The 25,039-nt window shown below is 44.9% G+C and overlaps 1 protein-coding gene across 2 annotated transcripts; it reads right to left on the reverse strand.

Annotated features, from left to right (window-relative positions):
* Positions 1–249: 249 nt before the first annotated feature.
* bricd5 (BRICHOS domain containing 5) lies at positions 250–24,818 on the reverse strand. 2 transcript variants are annotated; one of them, XM_073059910.1, is made up of 4 exons: positions 24,723–24,818; positions 24,238–24,345; positions 1,209–1,362; positions 250–820 (listed from the first exon to the last, which is right to left on the reverse strand). In XM_073059910.1, the coding sequence occupies exons 1-4, from the start codon at positions 24,765–24,767 to the stop codon at positions 726–728; spliced, it is 402 nt and encodes a 133-aa protein (XP_072916011.1). In that variant the 5' UTR covers positions 24,768–24,818; the 3' UTR covers positions 250–725. The 2 variants fall into 2 exon arrangements, 1 of the variants encoding a protein (XP_072916011.1); XR_012100695.1 differs by lacking the exons at positions 24,238–24,345; positions 24,723–24,818 and adding an exon at positions 4,196–4,623.
* Between the last annotated feature and the right edge of the window lie 221 nt (positions 24,819–25,039).

A 25,039-nucleotide genomic window follows, 5' to 3' on the forward strand; every position in this document is an offset into this window, starting at 1 on the left:
GTTACCATCAGGTAGGAGGTACAGAAGCCTGAAGGCACATACTCAATGATTCAGAAACAGCTTCTTCCCCTGTGCCATCTGATTCCGAAATGGACACTGAAGCTTTGGACACTACCTTACTTTTTAAATATATATTATTTCTGTTTCTGTACAATTTTTAATCTATTGACTATACATATACTGTAATACATATTCTGCCACAGAACCTTTTCCCCATTGATTTCATCAATTTTATTTTGTTCTCTGAGAAGCATAGCAGATTAATAAATCTTTCATCTGTATAACATACACCAATATTCTAGTGTTTGAATTCCAAAGTAAAATGTCAGACTTTGGTCACATTAGAAACCTTAACTTAAGAACTGAAAGGTCTTGATTTGGAAAATGAAATGAAAAACAATGGTGTTGAAGTGATCCATCAAACCAACATTTGCATGAAAGTTATTTCCTTTCCAATTGCTCCCTTCCTTTCATCCTGTCTTCGCCCATTCAGTATCTACCATTACAACAGGAATCCCGTTGTCTTGTTCCAGATAGTTCCAGGTTTTCAGTGGGTGAGAATGGGGAATGTGCTTTTTTCCACAATGAGCTCAATAATTATCAGAACACTGGAAAAAGTACTGAGAATGAAGGGACTGAAAACTGCAGAACTAAAGGAAGTGGCACAGTGGAACATTAATTTTGTGTTTTAACATTAAGACAAACATGAAGAAAAATGCAGTTGTTTAATCTGGCAGATAGTAAAAACACACTGAGACGCAGACGTTATTTGGAAAGCAGATATCGATGCAGAAGTAGATAAGCCGTTGCCTTGAAGGCCCTGTGGAAATGAAAGGTAACAACATGAGAAAAGGGAGCAGCAGCCGTGATGGACTTCAGTCTTTCAGCCTGCTTTCGGCACATTTAATTACACAGGGTAGCTGCATCCTGGGCACTGCCAAAAATTATAGCATCAGATATCGAATCACCTGCTCCCATCACCGTGACTTGCATGGTACTGTATGGCACTTGTTGAGGCACTGACTAACAATAAGCAATTCTGCTTGCCTGGCAGGGTTTTTTTAAAAAAAAACTACATACAGTATCTGAGCTGCTTTGTCATGTATAAATGAACTGGCTGAAAGAATGTCATTCCTAACCTGAAACTTGGTCTTTTAGAAAACAGCATTGTGTAGTGGTTGAAATGTAAAAGAAAACATAGTACTTACTGTTACTTTTCTGGAGCCAGTAAATAGGCGAGTGATTACAGAGGCTGTCGATGTGCTCTCCCAAAGGTAGCAGGTCCACATTGCTTTTACGAAGTATCCCAAGATACAATCTGGAGAACTCAGTTTCATTTCTCCACATCAACAGCTGCTTGAACTAAAATAAGAAACAGCAAATATTTGTGTTGTGTATATCCTACCTCTGCGCTATTTAAATCGTCCACTGGCTTCCTGTCACCCCATTTATTGATTTCAAAATCCTCTTAACCTTCAGCATTGTTTCTGATATACACTCTAGTTCCCTGCAAAATATCCTCATCTTTAACCATAGACTTTGGTCTTCTTGCTTAACTTGCACTGTGCACAATATGGCTTTTCCTTCTAAGGCACCTCAGTATGAAGCACTATTTTGATGCTGTGGTGAACTACATATACCTGTCTGGACTGCTCCTGTGGCTCCTCCCACAGACCCCTGCTGACTGCTCCTGTGGCTCCTCCCACAGACCCCTGTATAAAGGCGATTGAGGCCTGAGCCCGGCCTCATTCTCCAGGATGTAGTGTTGTTCATTCTTCCAGTCAATAAAAGCCGATATCTCGCTTCTTACGTCTCAGAGTGAGTTATTGATGGTGCATCAGATGCTATTTTACTTTTGCTTCAAGGAACACCGAAAACTGGATTGAAGGCAAGAAAAGGACAACAGTTTGATTCATTAGCCTTTTCTTTCAGTCCAACAATCTTCTAATCACAGCTTATCACTCCTATTCTGACGTAAATCTCCGATCCATTGCATCTCCATTGAGACTCATCTCTCTCGTATTCCAGCTTTCAAAATGGAAAACTCTGTTCATCAACACACTCTCTCATTCATCCCTGTTATCCACCAGTTTCACATGGTAATTTATCCTGGTTTTCACTTTTGACATTACTTTAACAGAGTGATAAACAAAATGAGAGCATTAAGCATACCTAAGAATGAAGAGATGCCAGCTCAGTGAAGCTGCAAATACAGGATTCCTTGCACATGGAACATGCAGAGCTAGGAGATGTCACAAACAATGGGTAAGGTTAAAACTCAGCATTCCTAACACATCTGGCCAGAATTGTGTAAAGTTAAGCAGCTGGTTGAAGAAGAGGCTTGAGGAACATCCCCATCCTCAACAATGATAGGGCCCGGTGTACGAGTGCTAAAGGTCAGCACAATAACGTTGTGGTTATCACACAGTTCACAGTTCCGGTGACCCAGGTTCAATTCCCACTGCTGCCTGTAAGGAGTTTGTACATTCTCCCTATGACTGTGTGGGCTTCCTGTGGGTGCTCTGGTGTCCTCCCACAGTCCAAAGATGCACTGGTTGCTAGGTTAATTGGTTGTCTCGTGATTAGGCTCGGGTTAAATCGGGGGTTGCTGTGTGACCTGGCTTGAAAGGCCTATTCCACACTGTATCTCAAAAATAAATAAATAAACAGCAAGGCTGAGGTGTTCACAAATGTGTTCAGCCAGAAGAGCTGAACAGTTATTCCATCTTGGCTTCGACCTAATATCACCAGAGGCAGTTTCCAACCAATTATATTCCCTCATATTGTATCATGAGGCAAGTGACAAAATTGGTACCAGGACAACATACATGCTGGACACCAAATGCAGCATGGGACCAGACAACATCCCAGCTGCAGAACTCAAACCCGATCTCTGGAACCACGTACTCCTCACTAAACTGTTCATCCCTACAACAAACAAGCAAGTCCTGTTCACAGAAAGCAGTACAAGTCCATTCTGGCTAATTACCGCACATTCTGTCCATTGGCAAAGCAATGCAAGTTGTCATTGGCAGAGTGATTCAATGGCATTTACCTGCTCATACCTATTCACTGGTGCCAGTCTGGGGTTCAGCAGATCACTTAGTCCGGACTTCATCTTAGACAGCCCAAACATTCACCAAAGAGCTCAATTACAAAGGTGAGGTGATATCAAGATAGCACTTGCTCACGTGCTGTAGCCAGTTGCCCTGCCAAGTGTGTATGTGTGTCATATATATATATATATATATAATATAAAAATATAATTCAACTCCCATCTTCTGTACCTCCTGATTGGTTAGTCCTCAGCCAATCAGGTTTCCACTGTCCCACCTTGTTTAAAATTGTATTCCAACTGAGTAATAGGTGCAGGTAGTGCAGGAGTTGCCCCCCCCCCCATCTTAAATAGATATACTGTAGAAACTAACTGAGGGGTGGCCTCCCAAAAACAACATGGTGTGTTGCCTCCCTGAGCAGCTGCAGAACATTTCAAAAAGATAGGATTAAATGGCCAAAGGTCGTGGTCTACATTGGTATGAAAAATATAGATAGAAAGAGAATTAATCTGTGATGACATGAATTGAGAGAGCTAGATTATTTCTGGTGCCCTTTAGTGTGGTACTGGAATTGGAGGATAGGTCAGATGAATATGCAACTAAAGGGACAGTGTAGGATTGACAGCTTTGGATTTGTGGACCACTGGTACTGTTTCTGGGAAAGGTGGCACCTGTACAAGATGAACAAGTTGTACTAAACTGGAAGGGAACTAACATTCTGGTGGGAATGTTTGCTACTGATCTTAGGGAGGTGTTAGGTAAGGAAATGGGGCACAAAGTGGATGTACATTTGAGGGGATGTTGCAGTCAAACATTGAAAAGAAAAGGTGGTCAGCCCAGTAGGCAGATCAGACATGGACAGGATAAAGAACACTGGAGGAATGCAGAGCTAAACTGTATCTATTTCAATGTAAGAAATCTGACTGGTAAGACAGGTGAACTTCAAGCGTTAGAAACAAGAGGTTGCAGATTCTGGAATTTGAAGCCGACAAGAATCTGCTGGAAAAACTCAGCAGGTTGAACTGCATTTGTGGAAGGAAAAGAATTCTTGATGTTGCGGGTTGAAATTCTGCATCAAGACTGATATCCATCAGGAGGACTTAGAGTATTAATCAGCCCATGGATCAGTACATACTCACAGAGTTTCTGCAGCTGCTAGAAATCCAAAGCAACTCACTCACTCCAGGCCAAGACTCTTCATCAAGACTGGAAAGGAAGGGGGATAACACCAGAATAAGACAGAAGGGTGAGGGAAAGATGTACAAGCTGGGAGGTGATAGGTGAAGCCAGGTGGGTGGATAGGGGGAATGAAGTAAGAAGCTGGGAGGTGATAGGTGAAGCCAGGTGGGTGAATAGGGGGATGAAGTAAGAAGCTGGGAGGTGATAGGTGAAGCCAGGTGGGTGGATAGGGGGATGAAATAAGAAGCTGGGAGGTGATAGGTGAAGCCAGGTGGGTGGATAGGGGGAATGAAGTAAGAAGCTGGGAGGTGATAGGTGAATCCAGGTGGGTGGATAGGGGGATGAAGTAAGAAGCTGGGAGATGATAGGTGAATCCAGGTGGGTGGATAGGGGGATGAAGTAAGAAGCTGGGAGGTGATAGGTGAAGCCAGGTGGGTGGATAGGGGGAATGAAGTAAGAAGCTGGGAGGTGATAGGTGAATCTAGGTGGGTGGATAGGGGGATGAAGTAAGAAGCTGGGAGATGATAGGTGAATCCAGGTGGGTGGATAGGGGGATGAAGTAAGAAGCTGGGAGGTGATAGGTGAATCCAGGTGGGTGGATAGGGGGATGAAGTAAGAAGCTGGGAGGTGATAGGTGAAGCCAGGTGGGTGGATAGGGGAATGAAGTAAGAAGCTGGGAGGTGATAGGTGAAGCCAGGTGGGTGGATAGGGGGATGAAGTAAGAAGCTGGGAGGTGATAGGTGAAGCCAGGTGGGTGGATAGGGGGATGAAGTAAGAAGCTGGGAGATGATAGGTGAATCCAGGTGGGTGGATAGGGGGATGAAGTAAGAAGCTGGGAAGTGATAGGTGAAGCCAGGTGGGTGGATAGGGGGATGAAATAAGCTGGGAGGTGATAGATGGAAAAGGTAAAGGGCAAAAAAAAGAATCTGACAAGAGTGGAGAGTGGACCATGGAAGACAGGGAAGTAGGAGGGTCATCAGGAGGTGGTGACAGGTGAGAAGAAGAGAAAAGCTGATGGGGTGGGGGGCAGAGTGGGGAATTGAAGAAGAGGGGAGGGGGAGATTACTGGCCATTGGAAAAAATCAATTTTCGTGACATCTGGTTGGAGGTGACCGAGACAGAGTTGTTGCTCCTCCAACCCGAGAGTGGTCTCTTCGTGGCAGTAGAGGAGGCCATGGACCTGCATGTTAGCCACGAGGAAATGCTGCTTTTTGCAGATGGAGCAGAGGTGCTTGGCAAAACAGTCCCCATTCTATGTTGGATCTCACAAATGTAAAGCAATCTGCATGGTGAGCAACAGAAAGAGTAGATGACCACAGCAGAGTCACATGTGAGGTATTGCCTCATCTGGAAGGACTGTTTAAAATGAAGGTGAATGGGCAGGTGTAGCACTTCTTCCATTTACCAGAATAAGTGCCGAAAAGGAGATAGTGGGGAAGGATGAATAGACAAGGGAATCATGGAGAGAGCAATCCCAGCGGAGAGTGGCAAGGAGATAAAGATGTGTTTAATGGTAGAGTCCCATTGAAGAATATAATGTTATTGTTGATAATAGAGGCTTAGTTGAAGGAAGGGCAGACTTGGGAGCTCTGCATTCCATAGTACAGTATACAGCTTTCAGCTGGGATGGGGGTGTGAATGTGAAAGAAGAGATAGACTTGGAATATTGATTAATAAATCCATTCCCACAAAAATGAGAGGAAGCATATCTCAGAAGGCACTTTAAATGAGGCCACAGAGAACAAAAGGTCTTCCTAACATCAATGGGAGATAGAGGAGGACATGCTAAGGCAAATTTCACAGGAGTTTCACAGAGGCTAAAGGGAGATCTGACAGAGGTTTATAAGATTATGAGAAGCATAAATAGAGGAGAGAGCTGGTATGTTTTCCCATGGATGAAATAGTTGAGATATTTCAGAGGGGGTAAGTTTAAAGGAGATGTGCGAGAGAATTTTTTTTTCCACATTTTTTTGCAGAGAGAATTCTGGGTGCCAAGAATGCACTGCGAGGGGTGGTGTTGAAGTCAAATGTGATAGAGGTGTTTCAGAGGCTCTCAGATAGGCACATGAATGTGCAAGGAACAGAGGGGTACGGACCACACGCAAGCACAAGGGAATAGACCACAAGACATAGGAGCAGAATTAAGCCATTTGGCCCTTTTTCCTTCTCCTCCTCAACCCCAGTTCCTGGCCTTCTCCTTGTAACCTTTGATGCCATGTCCAATCAAGAACCTATCAAGCTCTGTCTTAAATATACCCAACAACCTGGACTCCACAGCTGCCTGTGGCCACAAATTCACCATTCTCTGGCTAAAGAAATTTCTCCAATCTCTGTTTTAAATGGACGCCTCTGTAGCCTGAGGTTGTACCCTCTTGTCCTAGACTCCACAACCATGGGAAACATCCTGTCCATATCTACTCTGTCTAGGCCTTTCAACATTCGCAAGTTTTCAATGAGATCCCCCTTACCCTTCTAAAATCCAGTGAGTACAAACCGAGAGCTATCAAATGTTCCTTGTATAATAACCCTTTCATTCCTGGAATCATCCTTGTAAGCCTCCTCTGAACCCTTTCCAATGCCAGCACATCTTTTCTTAGATGAGGAGCCCAAAACTGTTCATAATACTCAAGATGCCTCACCAGTGCCTTATAAAGCCTCAGCATCCCTGCTCTTGTATTTTAGACCTCTTGAAATGAATGCTAACATTGCATTTGCCTTCCTCACCACCGTCTCAACCTGCAAGTTAACTTTCAGGGTGTTCTGCACAAGGACTCCCAAGATTTTTGGATTTTCTCCCTATTTAGAAAATAGTCTGCACATTTATTTCTTCGACCAAAGTGCATGACCATGCATTTTCCAACATTGTATTTCATTTGCCATTTTCTTGCCCTCTCCTAATCTGTTTAAGTCCTTCTGTAGCCTACCTATTTCCTTAATGCTTCTTGCCCCTCCACCAATCTTTGTATCAACTGCAAACTGTATGCGAGGTGTGATGGATAGGTTTGTGGCCTAAGGTAGAAGGAGATGAGTTGTTAACTTCAAACTTACTGCATAATCACTCAAAGAGTTGAACTGCATGTGCATGTAACAAGAGTGTATAACTCATCTCCTTCTACCTTAGGCCACAAACTTAACAATCACCCCTGCTGTGGACGTTTTCTGGAGGTCCAAGATCCATATGCTCCACGACTGCTGGACTAAGTATGTAAATGTAGGAGGGAACTATGTTGAAAAATAAATGTGCTAGGTTTTCTAAAATTATCTCCTTCTACCTTAGGCCATGAACTTATCAAGCACCCCTTGTATGCAGCATAAAAAGAAGTGGTCCCAACTCTGACCCCTACGGAACACCACTAATCACTGGCAGCCATCTAGAAAAGGACCCTCTTGTTCCCACTTGCTGCCTCCTACCAATCAGCCAATTCCCTAACCATGCCAGTAACTTTCCTGTAATACCATGGGCTCTTAACTTAGGAAGCAGCCTCGTATGTGGCACTTTGTCAAAGGTATTCTGAAAGTCCAAATATACAATATTCACTACATCCCCTTTATCTGTCATGGTTGTACTGTTTTGCCATTTGAGTACTTCATTTTTGGAATCTCCTCAAAAGAATTCCAACAGTTTCATCAACCAAGGTTTTCCCTTAAGGAAACCATGCTGACTTTGTTCTATCTTGTGCTATGTCTCCATGTACTCCAGAACCTCATCCTTAACAATTGAATCTAACATCTTCCCAAACACTGAGGTCAGGCTAACTGGTTTGTAATTTCCTTTCTGCTGCCTTCCTCCTTTCGTATAGTGGAGTGACATTTACAATTTTCCATTCCACTGGCACCATGCTAGAGTGCAATGATTTTTGAAAGATCATTTCTAAGGCCTCCACAATCTCTACCGCTATCTCTTTCAGAACCCTAAGGTGGTCATCTGGTCCAGGCGACTTATGTAACCTTAAGTCTTTCAGCTTTTTGAGCACTTTCTCCCTTGTAAAAGTAACTGCACCCACATCTCTTCCCTCGCACCCTGCAACATCTGATACACTGCTAGTGTCTTCCACAGTGAAGACTGATGCAAAATACTCATTTAGTTCATCTGCGATCTCCTTGTCCCCCGTTTTTATCTCTCTGGCCACATTTTCTAGCGGTCTTATATCTACTCTCATATCTTTTACTTTTTACATACATTGAAAAGCTTTTACTATCCACTTTGATATTGTTTGCTAGCTTGCTGTCATAATTCATCTTTTCCCCCCTAATGATTCTTTCAGTTGCTCTCTGTAGGTTTTTAAAAGCTTCCCAATCCTCTGTCTTCCTACTAATTTTTGCTTTGTTGTATGCCCTCTCTTTTGTTACAGCACGGAAACAGGCCATCTCGGCCCTTCTAGTCCGTGCTGAACGCTTACTCTCACCTAGTCCCACTGACCTGCACTCAGCCCATAACTCTCCATTCCTTTCCTGTCCATATACCTATCCAATTTTACTTTAAATGACAATACCGAACCTGCCTCTACCACTTCTACTGGAAGCTCGTTCCACACAGCTACCACTCTCTTGAGTAAAGAAACTCCCCCTCGTGTTACCCTTAAACTTTTGCCCCCTAACTCTCAACTCATGTCCTCTTGTTTGAATCTCCCCTACTCTCAATGGAAAAAGCCGTTCCACGTCAACTCTATCCCCCTCATAATTTTAAATACCTCTATCAAGTCCCCCGTCAACCTTCTATGCTCCAAAGAATAAAGACCTAACTTGTTCAACCTTTCTCTGTAACTTAGGTGCTGAAACCCAGGTAACATTCTAGTAAATCTTCTCTGTACTCTCTCTATTTTGTTGACATCTTTCCTATAATTCGATGACCAGAACTGTACACAATACTCCAAATTCGGCCTTACCAATGGCTTGTACAATTTTAACATTACATCCCAGCTCCTATACTCAATGCTCTGATTTACAAAGGCCAACATACCAAAAGCTTTCTTCACCACCCTATCCACATGAGATTCCACCTTCAGGGAACTGTGCACCATTATTCCTAGATCACTCTGTTCTACTGCATTCTTCAATGCCCTACCATTCACCATGTATGTCCTATTTGGATTATTCGTACCAAGATGTAGCACCTCACACTTATCAGCATTAAACTCCATCTGCCATCGTTCAGCCCACTCTGAAAACCTACTTCATTATCCACAACGCCACCTACCTTAGTATCATCTGCATACTTACTAATCCAATTTACCACCCCATCATCCAGATCATTAATGTACATGACAAACAACATTGGACCCAATACAGATCCCTGAGGAACACCACTAGTCACCAGCCTCCAACCTGACAAACAGTTATCCACCACTACTCTCTGGCATCTCCCATCCAACCGCTGTTGAATCCATTTTACTACTTCAATATTAATACCTACTGATTGAACCTTCCTAACTAACCTTCCGTGCGGTACCTTATCAAAGGCCTTACTGAAGTCCATATAGACAACATCCACTGCTTTACCCTCGTCAACTTTCCTCGTAACCTCTTCAAAAAATTCAAGTCTTGACCCAAGCCTGCAGCCTCTAGCCTCAAGCCTCAAGACCCCAAGTCCCTAGCCGAGCCTCGTCACGTCCTTGCCTGGGTTTGGGGTCCGAGCCCGAGGCAAGACCCAGGTTCTGGGTCCTTGTCCAGTCTCGGGCTCGGAGTCCACCCCAGGCTCCTTGTTCCAAGTCCCTCGTCCTGGTCCTGCTTCCCCTGCCTAGACTGCATCCCGTCCTGTCCTTGGGTTCTGTCTCATCCTGTTTCCTTGACTCCAGTGTCTGTGTCCTGCAGTTGGGTCCTGATTCAACACCCGACTTATGACAGAACGAACCCCCCATTCAGGGACCCAGCAACACAGACACTGGCGTCTAACTCTCGTCACCCTGGGGCCCCCTCCTGATTGAACATCCCCCCCCCCACCCACCCAAGTTGTCCGCAGTCCTGGAGAGCCTCTATGGTCGCTTGAAGGTTCCCATAGAGGGGGTGTGTACTGTGGTGGTTCAGTCCAAAGTCCGTGGTCCGGTGCGCGGACTCTGGATTCCGGGTTTTCCGGCGGTCCCTTGCTGCGGTTGGACTTAACTGGAAACACTGGAGGCTTATATTGGAACTGAAATATAAGTGGCCCTGGTATTGAGTGTGGTTGAGGGGTCATCTTGTCAAGATACTCATGGCACAGATGGCTGGTGGAAGGCTAGAACGGGCTCTTGCCATCCTTGGGGCCGCGTTGGAGAACCATGGCTTCTGGGAGCCTTGCTGGTAGTAGTCAGAGCGGTCATTGCAGTAGGGATTCAGCTGTTTCCCAGCCAACTGGGTGGCTGTCAGCCACTCCGAGCTAGATGGGGATCTGGTTGTTTCTGTAGCCAGCCAAGGCTGCTGGCTGTAACGGCCTCTCGGAGCTACCTTGATGCAGAGGTGGAACTGTCTGTAGTTCCTTGGTGTTTGTCTCTTCCTGTCCTCACCCCCGTGGGGTAAGTCCGACCAGTCTGCCATTGCCCTGCAGGGTGATCTGTCTTGCCTTGTCCTCACCTCCATAAGGTAAGTCAGGCCGTTCTGCCATTGCCCTGTGGGGGGAATCTGTCTTGTCTTGTCTTTGCCTCCGTCGGGTAGGTCAGACCGTTTTGCCGTTACCCGACGGATGGTCCTGCCCCACCTTGGTGTGAAGTTATAGATAAGTTCCGACTTGTCGGTGGATAAGTCCCGGCTCTACTTCTGTGTACTGTCCCGTCTCATGTCAGTGTCCTGTTAAAGATGAGTCCCGGCTTGTCAGAGGATAATTTCAGGTCCATGTTGATGTACAGTTCCTAGTCTGCCCCTAGCTCCAGCCTCTGAGTTCCCCAAGCTCCAAGCCTGCAGCCTCCAGCCTCAAGCCTCAACCCAAACCTCCAGCCTCAAGCCTTGACCCAAGCCTGCAGCCTCCAGCTTCAAGCCTCGACCCAAGCCTCAAGACCCCAAGTCCCTAACCAAGCCATGTCATGTCCTCGCCTGGGTTTGGGGGTCCGAGCCCGAGGCAAGACCCAGGTTCTGGGTCCTTGTCCAGTCTCGGGCTCGGAGTCCACCCCAAGCTCCTTGTTCCCAGTCCCTTGTCCTGTTCCTGCTTCACCTGCCTAGATTGCATCCCGTCCCATCCTTGGGTTCCGTCTCGTCCTGTTTCCAGGACTCCAGTGTCTGTGTCCTGCAGTTGGGTCCTGATTCAACACCCGACTTATGACAATAATTGCTAGGTTTACTCTTAGAACCCTTTTTAAACAATAGAACCACATGAGCAATACGCCAATCCTCCAGCACCATCCCCGTTTCTAATGACATTTGAAATATTTCTGTCAGAGCCCCTGCTATTTCTACACTAACCTCCCTCAAGGTCCTAGGGAATATCCTGTCAGGACCCGGAGATTTATCTACTTTTATATTCCTTAAAAACGCCAGTACTTCCTCCTCTTTAATCGTCATAGTTTCCATAACTTCCCTACTTGTTTCCCTTACCTTACACAATTCAATATCCTTCTCCTTAGTGAATACCAAAGAAAAGAAATTGTTCAAAATCTCCCCCATCTCTTTCGGCTCCACACATAGTTGTCCACTCTGATTCTCTAAGGGACCAATTTTATCCCTCACTATCCTTTTGCTATTAATATAACTGTAGAAACCCTTCGGATTTATTTTCACCATACTTGCCAAAGCAACCTCGTATCTTCTTTTAGCTTTTCTAATTTCTTTCTTAAGAATAGCTTTGACTTCCCTTGTCAGCCATGGTTGTACTGTTTTGGCATTTGAGTACTTCATTTTTGGAATACATCTATCCTGCACCTTTCTCATTTTCCCCAGAAACTCACCCATTGCTGCTCTGCTGTCATCCCTACCAGCATCTCTTTCCAATTTACTTCAGCTAACTCCTCTCTCATACCACTGTAATTTCCTTTACTCCACTGAAATACTGCTACATCAGACTTTACTTTCTCCCCATAAAATTTCAAGCTGAACTCAATCACATAGTGATCAGTGCCTCCTAAGTGTTCTTTTACCTTAAGCTCCCCAATCACCTCTGGCTCATTACATAACACCCAGTCCAGTATAGCTAATCCTCTTGCAGGCTGAACGACAAACTGCTCTAAAGAGCCATCTCAAAGGCATTCAGCAAATTCACTCTCATGGGATCCATTACCCTGATTTTCCCAATCGACTGGCATGTTGAGGAGGCCTGTATATAACTGCCATCAGAGTCCTTTGACCCTTGCAGTTTCTTAACTCAATCCACAAGGATTCAACATCTTCTGATCCTATATCACATACCAGCAAAGACATGCCACCCCCTCTGCCTGCCTTCCTACCCCTCTGAAACAATGTGTAACCATGGACATTCAACTCCCAACTATAGCCATCCTTCAGCCATGATTCAGTGATGGCCACTACATAGAATGTAGAACATAGAACAATACAGCACAGTACAGGCCCTTCGGCCCACAGTGCTGTGCAGACACTTAAACCCTGCCTCCCATATAACCCTCCACCTTAAATTCCTCCATATACCTGTCTAGTAGTCTCTTAAATTTCACTAGTGTATCTGCCTCCACCACTGACTCAGGCAGTGCATTCCACGCACCAACCACTCTCTGAGTGAAAAACCTTCCTCTAATATCCCCCTTGAACTTCCCTCCCCTTACCTTAAAGCCATGTCCTCTTGTATTGAGCAGTGGTGCCCTGGGGAAGAGGCGCTGGCTGTCCACTCTATCTATTCCTCCTAATATCTTGTATATCTCTATCATGTCTCCTCTCATCCTCCTTCTCTCCAGAGAATAAAGGCCTAGCTCCCTTAATCTCTGATCATAATGCACACTCTCTAAACCAGGCAGCATCCTGGTAAATCTCCTCTGTACCCTTTCCAATGCTTCCACGTCCTTCCTATAGTGAGGTGACCAGAACACTCCAAGTGTGGCCTAACCAGAGTTTTAGAGAGCTGCATCATTACATCGTGCCTCTTAAACTCTATCCCTTGACTTATGAAAGCTAACACTCCATAAGCTTTCTTAGCTACCCTGTCTACCTGTGAGGCAACTTTCAGGGATCTGTGGACATGTACCTCCAGATCCCTCTGCTCCTCCACACTACCAAGTATCCATCATACCTGACAATCTGTAATAGTGCAACAAGATCATCTTATACTCCGTGCATTGAGATATAACACTTTGAATACTGTATTTGCTACCTTTTTTGATTCTGCATCCCTAAGCACCGATACCCTGCTGGCTGCAATTTTGTCCTATCATCTGCCTGTCCATCCTGGCATGCACGCTATCTTAGGTTTTTTTTACCATCTGTCCTATCCTGAGTCCCTTCACTCCAGTTCCCATCCCCCTACCAAAGTAATTGAAACCCTCTCCAACAGCTCTAACATCCAGCCTGTGAGAATATTGGTCCCCCTCAGGACCAGGACAAGCAATCTGTCACTTTTGAATGGGTCATACCTCCCCCAGAAGAGATACCACTGATCCAAGAACCTGAAGCCCTGCCCCCTGCACCAGCTTCTCAGCCACGCATTAATCTGCCAAATCATCCTGTTTCTACCCTCACAGGCACGTGGCACAGGCAACAATCCAGAAATTACTACCTGAGATTTTTTGTCCTAGCTCTCTAATTTACCTTTCCAGGACCTCTTTGCTTTTCCTTCCTTTGTCATTGATACCAATATGTACCAAGACATCGGGTTGTTCTCTCTCCCTCCCCCTCCAAAATCCTGTGGACACAACCCGAGATGTCCCTGACCCTGGCATCAGGAGGCAACGTATCATCCGGGTGTCCTGTTCATGTCCACAGAATCTCCTGTCTGTTCCCCTGATTATTGAGCCCCTATCACTACTCTTCTCCCTCTTTCTCTTCTGTACCACAGACCCATGCTCAGTGCCAGTAACCTGGTCTCCGTGGCGTTCCGCTGTGATGTCATCCCCCACAACAGTATCCAAAATGGTATACTTATTATAATAGGCATCATCAGTTTAATTAGTTTGGCACAACAGCATGGGCTAAAAGGCCTGTGACTTAACTCTCCTGTTCCATGTTCTAAATTAATTTTCCAATTGTCAATATAGTCCATTTTTAGTATGAAATACACAGAATGGAATTTTATAAATCTATCCAGGAGAGCATTTTGAGCCAGAATGTAGTCCTATCTGAGACGGGGCAGTACTGGATCTAATCATAACCAATGAAGTGTGAGTGGAATGTAGTCCTGTCTGAGACGGGGCAGTACTGGATCTAATCATAACCAATGAAGTGTGAGTGGAATGTAGTCCTATCTGAGACGGGGCAGTACTGGATCTAATCAGAACCAATGAAGTGTGAGTGGAATGTAGTCCTATCTGAGACGGGGCAGTACTGGATCTAATCATAACCAATGAAGTGTGAGTGGAATGTAGTCCTGTCTGAGACGGGGCAGTACTGGATCTAATCATAACCAATGAAGTGTGAGTGGAATGTAGTCCTATCTGAGACGGGGCAGTACTGGATCAAATCATGACCAATGAAGTGTGAGTGGAATGTAGTCCTATCTGAGACGGGGCAGTACTGGATCTAATCATAACCAATGAAGTGTGAGTGGAATGTAGTCCTATCTGAGACGGGGCAGTACTGGATCTAATCAGAACCAATGAAGTGTGAGTGGAATGTAGTCCTGTCTGAGACGGGGCAGTACTGGATCTAATCATAACCAATGAAGTGTGAGTGGAATGTAGTCCTGTCTGAGACGGGGCAGTACTGGATCTAATCATAACCAATGAAGTGTGAGTGGAATGTAGTCCTATCTGAGACGGGGCAGTACTGGATCTAATCATAACCAATGAAGTGTGAGTGGAATGTAGTCCTGTCTGAGACGGGGCAGTACTGGATCTAATCATAACCAATGAAGTGTGAGTGGAATGTAGTCCTGTCTGAGACGGGGCAGTACTGGATCTAATCATAACCAATGAAGTGTGAGTGGAATGTAGTCCTGTCTGAGACGGGGCAGTACTGGATCTAATCATAACCAATGAAGTGTGAGTGGAATGTAGTCCTGTCTGAGACGGGGCAGTACTGGATCTAATCATAACCAATGAAGTGTGAGTGGAATGTAGTCCTGTCTGAGACGGGGCAGTACTGGATCTAATCATAACCAATGAAGTGTGAGTGGAATGTAGTCCTGTCTGAGACGGGGCAGTACTGGATCTAATCATAACCAATGAAGTGTGAGTGGAATGTAGTCCTGTCTGAGACGGGGCAGTACTGGATCTAATCATAACCAATGAAGTGTGAGTGGAATGTAGTCCTGTCTGAGACGGGGCAGTACTGGATCTAATCATAACCAATGAAGTGTGAGTGGAATGTAGTCCTGTCTGAGACGGGGCAGTACTGGATCTAATCATAACCAATGAAGTGTGAGTGGAATGTAGTCCTGTCTGAGACGGGGCAGTACTGGATCTAATCATAACCAATGAAGTGTGAGTGGAATGTAGTCCTCTCTGAGACGGGGCAGTACTGGATCTAATCATAACCAATGAAGTGTGAGTGGAATGTAGTCCTGTCTGAGACGGGGCAGTACTGGATCTAATCATAACCAATGAAGTGTGAGTGGAATGTAGTCCTATCTGAGACGGGGCAGTACTGGATCTAATCATAACCAATGAAGTGTGAGTGGAATGTAGTCCTGTCTGAGACGGGGCAGTACTGGATCTAATCATAACCAATGAAGTGTGAGTGGAATGTAGTCCTATCTGAGACGGGGCAGTACTGGATCTAATCATAACCAATGAAGTGTGAGTGGAATGTAGTCCTATCTGAGACGGGGCAGTACTGGATCTAATCATAACCAATGAAGTGTGAGTGGAATGTAGTCCTGTCTGAGACGGGGCAGTACTGGATCTAATCATAACCAATGAAGTGTGAGTGGAATGTAGTCCTGTCTGAGACGGGGCAGTACTGGATCTAATCATAACCAATGAAGTGTGAGTGGAATGTAGTCCTGTCTGAGACGGGGCAGTACTGGATCTAATCATAACCAATGAAGTGTGAGTGGAATGTAGTCCTGTCTGAGACGGGGCAGTACTGGATCTAATCATAACCAATGAAGTGTGAGTGGAATGTAGTCCTGTCTGAGACGGGGCAGTACTGGATCTAATCATAACCAATGAAGTGTGAGTGGAATGTAGTCCTATCTGAGACGGGGCAGTACTGGATCTAATCATAACCAATGAAGTGTGAGTGGAATGTAGTCCTATCTGAGACGGGGCAGTACTGGATCTAATCATAACCAATGAAGTGTGAGTGGAATGTAGTCCTGTCTGAGACGGGGCAGTACTGGATCTAATCATAACCAATGAAGTGTGAGTGGAATGTAGTCCTATCTGAGACGGGGCAGTACTGGATCTAATCATAACCAATGAAGTGTGAGTGGAATGTAGTCCTATCTGAGACGGGGCAGTACTGGATCTAATCATAACCAATGAAGTGTGAGTGGAATGTAGTCCTATCTGAGACGGGGCAGTACTGGATCTAATCATAACCAATGAAGTGTGAGTGGAATGTAGTCCTATCTGAGACGGGGCAGTACTGGATCTAATCATGACCAATGAAGTGTGAGTGGAATGTAGTCCTGTCTGAGACGGGGCAGTACTGGATCTAATCATAACCAATGAAGTGTGAGTGGAATGTAGTCCTGTCTGAGACGGGGCAGTACTGGATCTAATCATAACCAATGAAGTGTGAGTGGAATGTAGTCCTATCTGAGACGGGGCAGTACTGGATCTAATCATAACCAATGAAGTGTGAGTGGAATGTAGTCCTATCTGAGACGGGGCAGTACTGGATCTAATCATAACCAATGAAGTGTGAGTGGAATGTAGTCCTATCTGAGACGGGGCAGTACTGGATCTAATCATAACCAATGAAGTGTGAGTGGAATGTAGTCCTATCTGAGACGGGGCAGTACTGGATCTAATCATGACCAATGAAGTGTGAGTGGAATGTAGTCCTGTCTGAGACGGGGCAGTACTGGATCTAATCATAACCAATGAAGTGTGAGTGGAATGTAGTCCTGTCTGAGACGGGGCAGTACTGGATCTAATCATAACCAATGAAGTGTGAGTGGAATGTAGTCCTATCTGAGACGGGGCAGTACTGGATCTAATCATAACCAATGAAGTGTGAGTGGAATGTAGTCCTATCTGAGACGGGGCAGTACTGGATCTAATCATGACCAATGAAGTGTGAGTGGAATGTAGTCCTATCTGAGACGGGGCAGTACTGGATCTAATCATAACCAATGAAGTGTGAGTGGAATGTAGTCCTATCTGAGACGGGGCAGTACTGGATCTAATCATGACCAATGAAGTGTGAGTGGAATGTAGTCCTATCTGAGACGGGGCAGTACTGGATCTAATCATAACCAATGAAGTGTGAGTGGAATGTAGTCCTGTCTGAGACGGGGCAGTACTGGATCTAATCATGACCAATGAAGTGTGAGTGGAATGTAGTCCTATCTGAGATGGGGCAGTACTGGATCTAATCATAACCAATGAAGTGTGAGTGGAATGTAGTCCTATCTGAGACGGGGCAGTACTGGATCTAATCATAACCAATGAAGTGTGAGTGGAATGTAGTCCTGTCTGAGACGGGGCAGTACTGGATCTAATCATAACCAATGAAGTGTGAGTGGAATGTAGTCCTGTCTGAGACGGGGCAGTACTGGATCTAATCATAACCAATGAAGTGTGAGTGGAATGTAGTCCTGTCTGAGACGGGGCAGTACTGGATCTAATCATAACCAATGAAGTGTGAGTGGAATGTAGTCCTGTCTGAGACGGGGCAGTACTGGATCTAATCATAACCAATGAAGTGTGAGTGGAATGTAGTCCTGTCTGAGACGGGGCAGTACTGGATCTAATCATAACCAATGAAGTGTGAGTGGAATGTAGTCCTATCTGAGACGGGGCAGTACTGGATCTAATCATAACCAATGAAGTGTGAGTGGAATGTAGTCCTGTCTGAGACGGGGCAGTACTGGATCTAATCATAACCAATGAAGTGTGAGTGGAATGTAGTCCTGTCTGAGACGGGGCAGTACTGGATCTAATCATGACCAATGAAGTGTGAGTGGAATGTAGTCCTATCTGAGACGGGGCAGTACTGGATCTAATCATAACCAATGAAGTGTGAGTGGAATGTAGTCCTATCTGAGACGGGGCAGTACTGGATCTAATCATAACCAATGAAGTGTGAGTGGAATGTAGTCCTATCTGAGACGGGGCAGTACTGGATCTAATCATGACCAATGAAGTGTGAGTGGAATGTAGTCCTGTCTGAGACGGGGCAGTACTGGATCTAATCATAACCAATGAAGTGTGAGTGGAATGTAGTCCTGTCTGAGACGGGGCAGTACTGGATCTAATCATAACCAATGAAGTGTGAGTGGAATGTAGTCCTATCTGAGACGGGGCAGTACTGGATCTAATCATAACCAATGAAGTGTGAGTGGAATGTAGTCCTATCTGAGACGGGGCAGTACTGGATCTAATCATGACCAATGAAGTGTGAGTGGAATGTAGTCCTGTCTGAGACGGGGCAGTACTGGATCTAATCATAACCAATGAAGTGTGAGTGGAATGTAGTCCTGTCTGAGACGGGGCAGTACTGGATCTAATCATAACCAATGAAGTGTGAGTGGAATGTAGTCCTATCTGAGACGGGGCAGTACTGGATCTAATCATAACCAATGAAGTGTGAGTGGAATGTAGTCCTATCTGAGACGGGGCAGTACTGGATCTAATCATAACCAATGAAGTGTGAGTGGAATGTAGTCCTGTCTGAGACGGGGCAGTACTGGATCTAATCAGAACCAATGAAGTGTGAGTGGAAGAGCATTTTGTACATAGTGATCATAACTCTTAAGTTTCAAGGCACTTATGGAAAGCGATAAGGATAGTTCAGAAATTAATGGATTGGAGGAAGGACTGAATTTGATATTGTAAGACTGAAGTTGACAAAAGTAGAATGGAAGCAGATAACATTCAGATAGGTTTATGTCCACAACCTTAGGAATCTTTTTACAAATATACAAACTAACAATGGTCCAAGGTAAATATGTTGTCTAAAAAAATGACAATGAATCCAAACACTGAAGACTGTATAAAGGAAAAAAAGGAAGCGTATGATAGGTATAAATAACTGAAAATCGTGAGGCCCTTCATTAGTATAGAAAATGTAGAGGGGTATTCAAAACAAAAGAGATCAGGGGAGTAAAGGAGCGTGAAATATTATTGGTGAGCTGGTTCAAAGAAAAACATCATGTATTTTTAAACAAAGAACAATACAGCACAGTACAGGCCATTCGGCCCACAATGTTGTGCCAACCCTTAAACCCTGCCTCCCATATAACCCTCCACCTTAAATTTCTCCATATACCTGTCTAGTAGTCTCTTAAATTTCACTAGTGTATCTGCCCCCACCACTGACTCAGGCAGTGCATTCCACGCACCAACCACTCTCTGAGTAAAAAACCTTCCTCTAATATACCCCTTGAACTTCCCTCCCCTTACCTTAAAGCCATGTCCTCTTGTATTGAGCTGTGGTGCCCTGGGGAAGAGGCGCTGGCTGTCCACTCTATCTCTTCCTCTTAATATCTTGTATATCTCTATCATGTCTCCTCTCATCCTCCTTCTCTCCAGAGAGTAAAGGCCTAGCTCCCTTAATCTCTGATCATAATGCACACTCTCTAAACCAGGCAGCATCCTGGTAAATCTCCTCCCACCCTTTCCAATGCTTCCACGTCCTTCCTATAGTGAGGCGACCAGAAATGGACACAGTACTCCAAGTGTGGCCTAACCAGAGTTTTATAGAGCTGCATCATTATCCCGTGATCCTTAAACTGTATCCCTCGACTTATGAAAGCTACACTCTATAAGCTTTCTTAACTACCCTATCTACCTGTGAGGCAACTTTCAGGGATCTGTGGACATGTACCCCCAGATCCCTCTGCTCCTCCACACTCCCAAGTATCCTGCCATTTACTTTGTACTCTGCCTTGGAGTTTGTCCTTCCGAAGTGTACCACCTCACACTTCTCCAGGTTGAACTCCACTTGCCACTTCTCAGCCCACTTCTGCATCCTATCAATGTCTCTCTGCAATCTTCGACAATCCTCAACATTATCCACAACACCACCAGCAAACTTGCCAACCCACCCTTCTACCCCCACATCCAGGTTGTTAATAAAAATCACAAAATGTAGAGGTCCCAGAACAGATCTGTGTGGGACAGCACTAGTCACAACCCTCCAATCTGAATGTACTCCCTCCACCACGACCCTCTGCTTTCTGCAGGCAAACCAATTCTGAATCCACCTGGCCAAACTTCCCTGGACTCCATGCCTTCTGACTTTCTGAATAAGCCTACCGTGTGTTACCTTGTCAAATGCCTTACTAAAATCCATGTAGATCACATCCACTGCACTACCCTCATCTATATGCCTGGTCATCTCCTCAAAGAATTCTATCAGGCTTGTTAGACACGATTTGCCCTTCACAAAGCCATGCTGACTGTCCCTGATCAGACCATGATTCTCTAAATGCCCATAGATTCTATCTCTAAGAATCTTTTCCAACAGCTTTCCCACCACAGATGTAAGGCTCACTGCTCTATAATTACCCAGACTATCCCTACTACCTTTTTTGAACAAGGGGACAACATTCACCTCCCTCCAATCCTCCGGTACCATTCCCGTGGACAACGAGGACATAAAGATCCTCTCCAGAGGTTCAGCAATCTCTTCTCTCGCCTCGTGGAGCAGCCTGGGGAATATTCCGTCAGGCCCCGGGGACTTATCTGTCCTAATGTATTTTAACAACTCCAACACCTCTTTTCCCTTAATATCAACATGCTCCAGAACATTAACCCCACTTATATTGTCCTCACCGTCATCAAGTACCCTCTCATTGGTGAATACCGAAGAGAAGTATTCATTGAGGACCTCAATCACTTCCACAGCCTCCAGGCACATCTTCCCACCCTTATCTCTAATCGGTCCTATCTTCACTCCTGTCATCCTTCTGTTCTTCACATAATTGAAGAATGCCTTGGGGTTTTCCTTTACCCTACTTGCCAAGGCCTTCTCATGCCCCCTTCTTGCTCTCCTCAGCCTCTTCTTAAGCTGCTTTCTTGCTACCCTATATTCCTCAATGGACTCATCTGATCCTTGCTTCCTAAACCTCACGTATACTGCCTTCTTCCACCTGTCTAGATTTTCCACCTCACTTTTCACCCATGGTTTCTTCACCCTACCATTCTTTATCTTCTTCACCGGGACAAATTTATCCCTAACATCCTGCAAGAGATCCCTAAACATCGACCACATGTCCATAGTACATTTCCCTGCAAAAACATCATCCCAGTTCACACCCACAAGTTCTAGCCTTATAGCCTCATAATTTGCCCTTCCCCAATTAAAAATTTTTCTGTCCTCTTGGATTCTATCCTTTTCCATGTTAATGTTAAAGGCCAGGGAGCAGTGGTCACTGTCCCCCAGATGTTCACCCACTAAGAGAACTGTGACCTGACTCGGTTTGTTACCTAATACTAGATCTAGTATGGCATTCCCCCTAGTCGACCTGTCAACATACTGTGACAGGAATCCATCCTGGATGCACTTGACAAACTCTGCCCCATCTAAACCCTTGGAAATAATCAAGTGCCAATGAATATTAGGGAAGTTAAAGTCACCCATGATAACAACACTGTTATTTTCGCACCTTTCCAAAATCTGCCTCCCAAACTGCTCCTTGATATCCCTGCTGCTACCAGGGGGCCGATAGAATACTCCCAATAGAGTAACTGCTCCCTTCCTGTTCCTGACTTCTACCCATACTGACTCAAAAGAGGATCCTGCTACATTATCCACCCTTTCAGGCTTGTAATGGTATCCCTGACCAGTAATGCCACCCCTACTCCCCTTTTTCCCCCTCTCTATCCCTTTTAAAGCACTGAAATCCAGGAATATTGAGAATCCATTCCTTCCCTGGTGCCAGCCAAGCATATTAAGGCTAAGAGGATAACCAAAGAGAAAATAAGACCTCACAAAGTAGAGCTCTGTGTGTGGAGCCACAGGACAATTGAGGTCTTGTAGTTGCAAAAATCAAGTACTGTAGGGGGATTCTAGAGCATGTTAAAAAAAGAAGGCAATATGTGTCATAACAAGTAAAAAGCTGGGTAGGTTCCTGTGTGCATCCCAGACTGCTATGGAAGGCAAGGGAGCAGATTTCTCGAGAGCTAACAGATTTTTAATTTTTAGTTTGCTACAGAAGCTTCAGATAACTGGAGGACTGAAATATTCAGTGCTGCCCTTATTGAAGAAGGGGAGCGCTGATAAGCCAGGTAATTGTAAGCCGATGAGTCTACAAATGGATAGGAGGGAAATTATTGGACAATGTCCAAAGGACAGGATTAATATATGTAGTAAAGATAGTTCTCTAGGAAATAATGAGTAACAAAGAAACCTCAGTCTGCAAGTCACAAACAAGAGAAAACTCAGATGTTGGAAATCAGAACAACACACCCAAAATACTGGAGGAACTCAGGAGATTAGGCAGCGTCTATGAAAAAAGCACAGTCGATGTTTCGGGCCAAAACCCTTTAGCAGGACCGGAGGAAAAAAACTGAGGAGTAGATTTGAAAGGTGGGGGGAGGGGAGAGAGAAATGCCAGGCGATAGGTGAAACGTGGAGGGGGAGGATTGAAGTAAAGAGCTAGGAAGTTGGTGAAAAAGAGAGACAGAAGATCTTGGAAGAAAGAAAAAGGGGGAAAGAGATCCAGAGGGAGGTGATGGGTGGGCAAGGAGATGAGGTAAGAGAGGGAAAAGGGGGTGGGAAATGGAGAAGGAGAGGGAGGATGGGGACATTACCAGAAGTTTCATGCTGTCAGGTTGGAGGCTACCCAAACAAAATGTAAGATGTTGTTCCTCTAACCTACGTGTGGCCTCTTCACGACATGGATTGACATATCGGAATGGGAAGTGAAATTAAAATGGGTGGCCGTGGGACATCCTGCTTGTTCTGGCAGACGGGGTGTAGATGCTCAGAGAAGCTGCCTCCCAATCTACGTTGGGAATCACCGATGTATAGGAGGCCACACATATATATGCACATGCCATTGGGTTAGAGGCTATCCAGGCGGAATACAAGGTGTTGTTCCTCCAACTTAAGAGTGGCCTCATCGTAGCAGTAATAGAGGCATGTAGGAATGGGAATGGGCAGTAGAATTAAAATGGTTAGCCATTGAAAACCTGCTTAGTGCTCAATGAAGCAGTCCCACAATCTGTATCAGATCTCAGTGATGTATAGGAGGCCACACAGGAGCAGCAGATTTATTAAATGACCCCGACAGACTCACGGCTGAAGTTTTACCTCACCTGGAAGAAATGTTGGAGCCCTGAATGATGTTAGGTGGGGTGGTCTATCTCTAGAAGTTTGGTTTTTTTTGTTTCTTGCTAGGCTACTCTCATATTTTATGGGATTGCAAGGAATAATACATGAACTAGGCAAATGGTGTAAATTATTTCAAGTGGCTGAAGAAGTTGGCTACATGGTTTTTTGAGCACTCTGGGCCATGGTCAAGATCATGGCTTATCTGATCTTCGTCTCAGTTTTACTTCCTGTCCATTGTGCATCATGTTTGATACCCATGTAGACCCAATCAGGACAATCACTAACAACCTGTCTTTGGGAGATTGGGGGTCCACAACCTCCAAACTCATTGCCCTCAACTCCATGCTTGCCTCTTTTACATCCCACCAAGATCCGCAGAAGGGAGTGCTGTCCTGTTAGGTAAGTTATGTCAGATTCTTCATGAGCACATGCAGATACGACAGAGGCCATCAAGAGGCTTTAGACAGGCACATAAAAACACGGGATAAAGCTGTTTAAAGCCAAATGCTGATTTGAACTCTGCCCCTGAGGAATGATACCATTGCCTTACCTTCTGATGTTGAGCAGTGATAACAGTGTGCATGTTCTCCAGATCAATGGTTGTCATTTCTCGAACAAGACAGATGTTTCTCCCTCCTGGCTGGTAGCAAACTAAACCCTGCCGGAGAAGAGGAAAACCATTTTGTGAGGATATGGAAGCATCAAACTAACAATTTCTTCCGTATCCCTTGGTTCATTTTTACAGTTGACAATAAGTTGAGTTTGTCCATAAGTTGAAAATGCACAGACATCACTGGATATGGGAAGCATAGCTAAATATAGTCAGTATGGATCAGTTGGTGTGTAGGGCCCACTTCTGAGAGCCAGTGCACTTAGGAGCAATCAGCTAGATAGTGCAAGAGAGAGAAAAGAGTGTTTGTCAACCAGTATTGTAAATTCAAACTGAACATCAGCCAGCTTTTCTCTGACAGAAATCAGGAGTGACAGAATGACGAGTAACTTTTCACACAAATGAGGCCACTAACACCCACTCACGTTCTTGCTGTCAAAGAGCACCACTGCCGTTTGGTTCCTGTCCATAATATGATAAGTTATCAGATCCTCTTCCTGGTTCACTGTCACTGATTGATTGATAATGACACCCTGTATATCATGCAGTGTTATTTCAACAACCTGTTGAAAGGCAAAAACTCAGAGGTTAAAATCAGAGAAAACATCAAGACACTGGCTGTTACCTTTTTATATCGACCCACTTTTCACTGCAACAGACACAGAAGCTGGTGACAGATGCTCAGGCTGATCTTGAAGCAACAGCAACAAATGGCAATTGAGAAAGGCATTCAATGGAAGCA

This window comes from Hemitrygon akajei, chromosome 11 (genome assembly GCF_048418815.1).
Source record: "Hemitrygon akajei chromosome 11, sHemAka1.3, whole genome shotgun sequence".
Lineage (NCBI taxonomy): Eukaryota > Metazoa > Chordata > Chondrichthyes > Myliobatiformes > Dasyatidae > Hemitrygon > Hemitrygon akajei.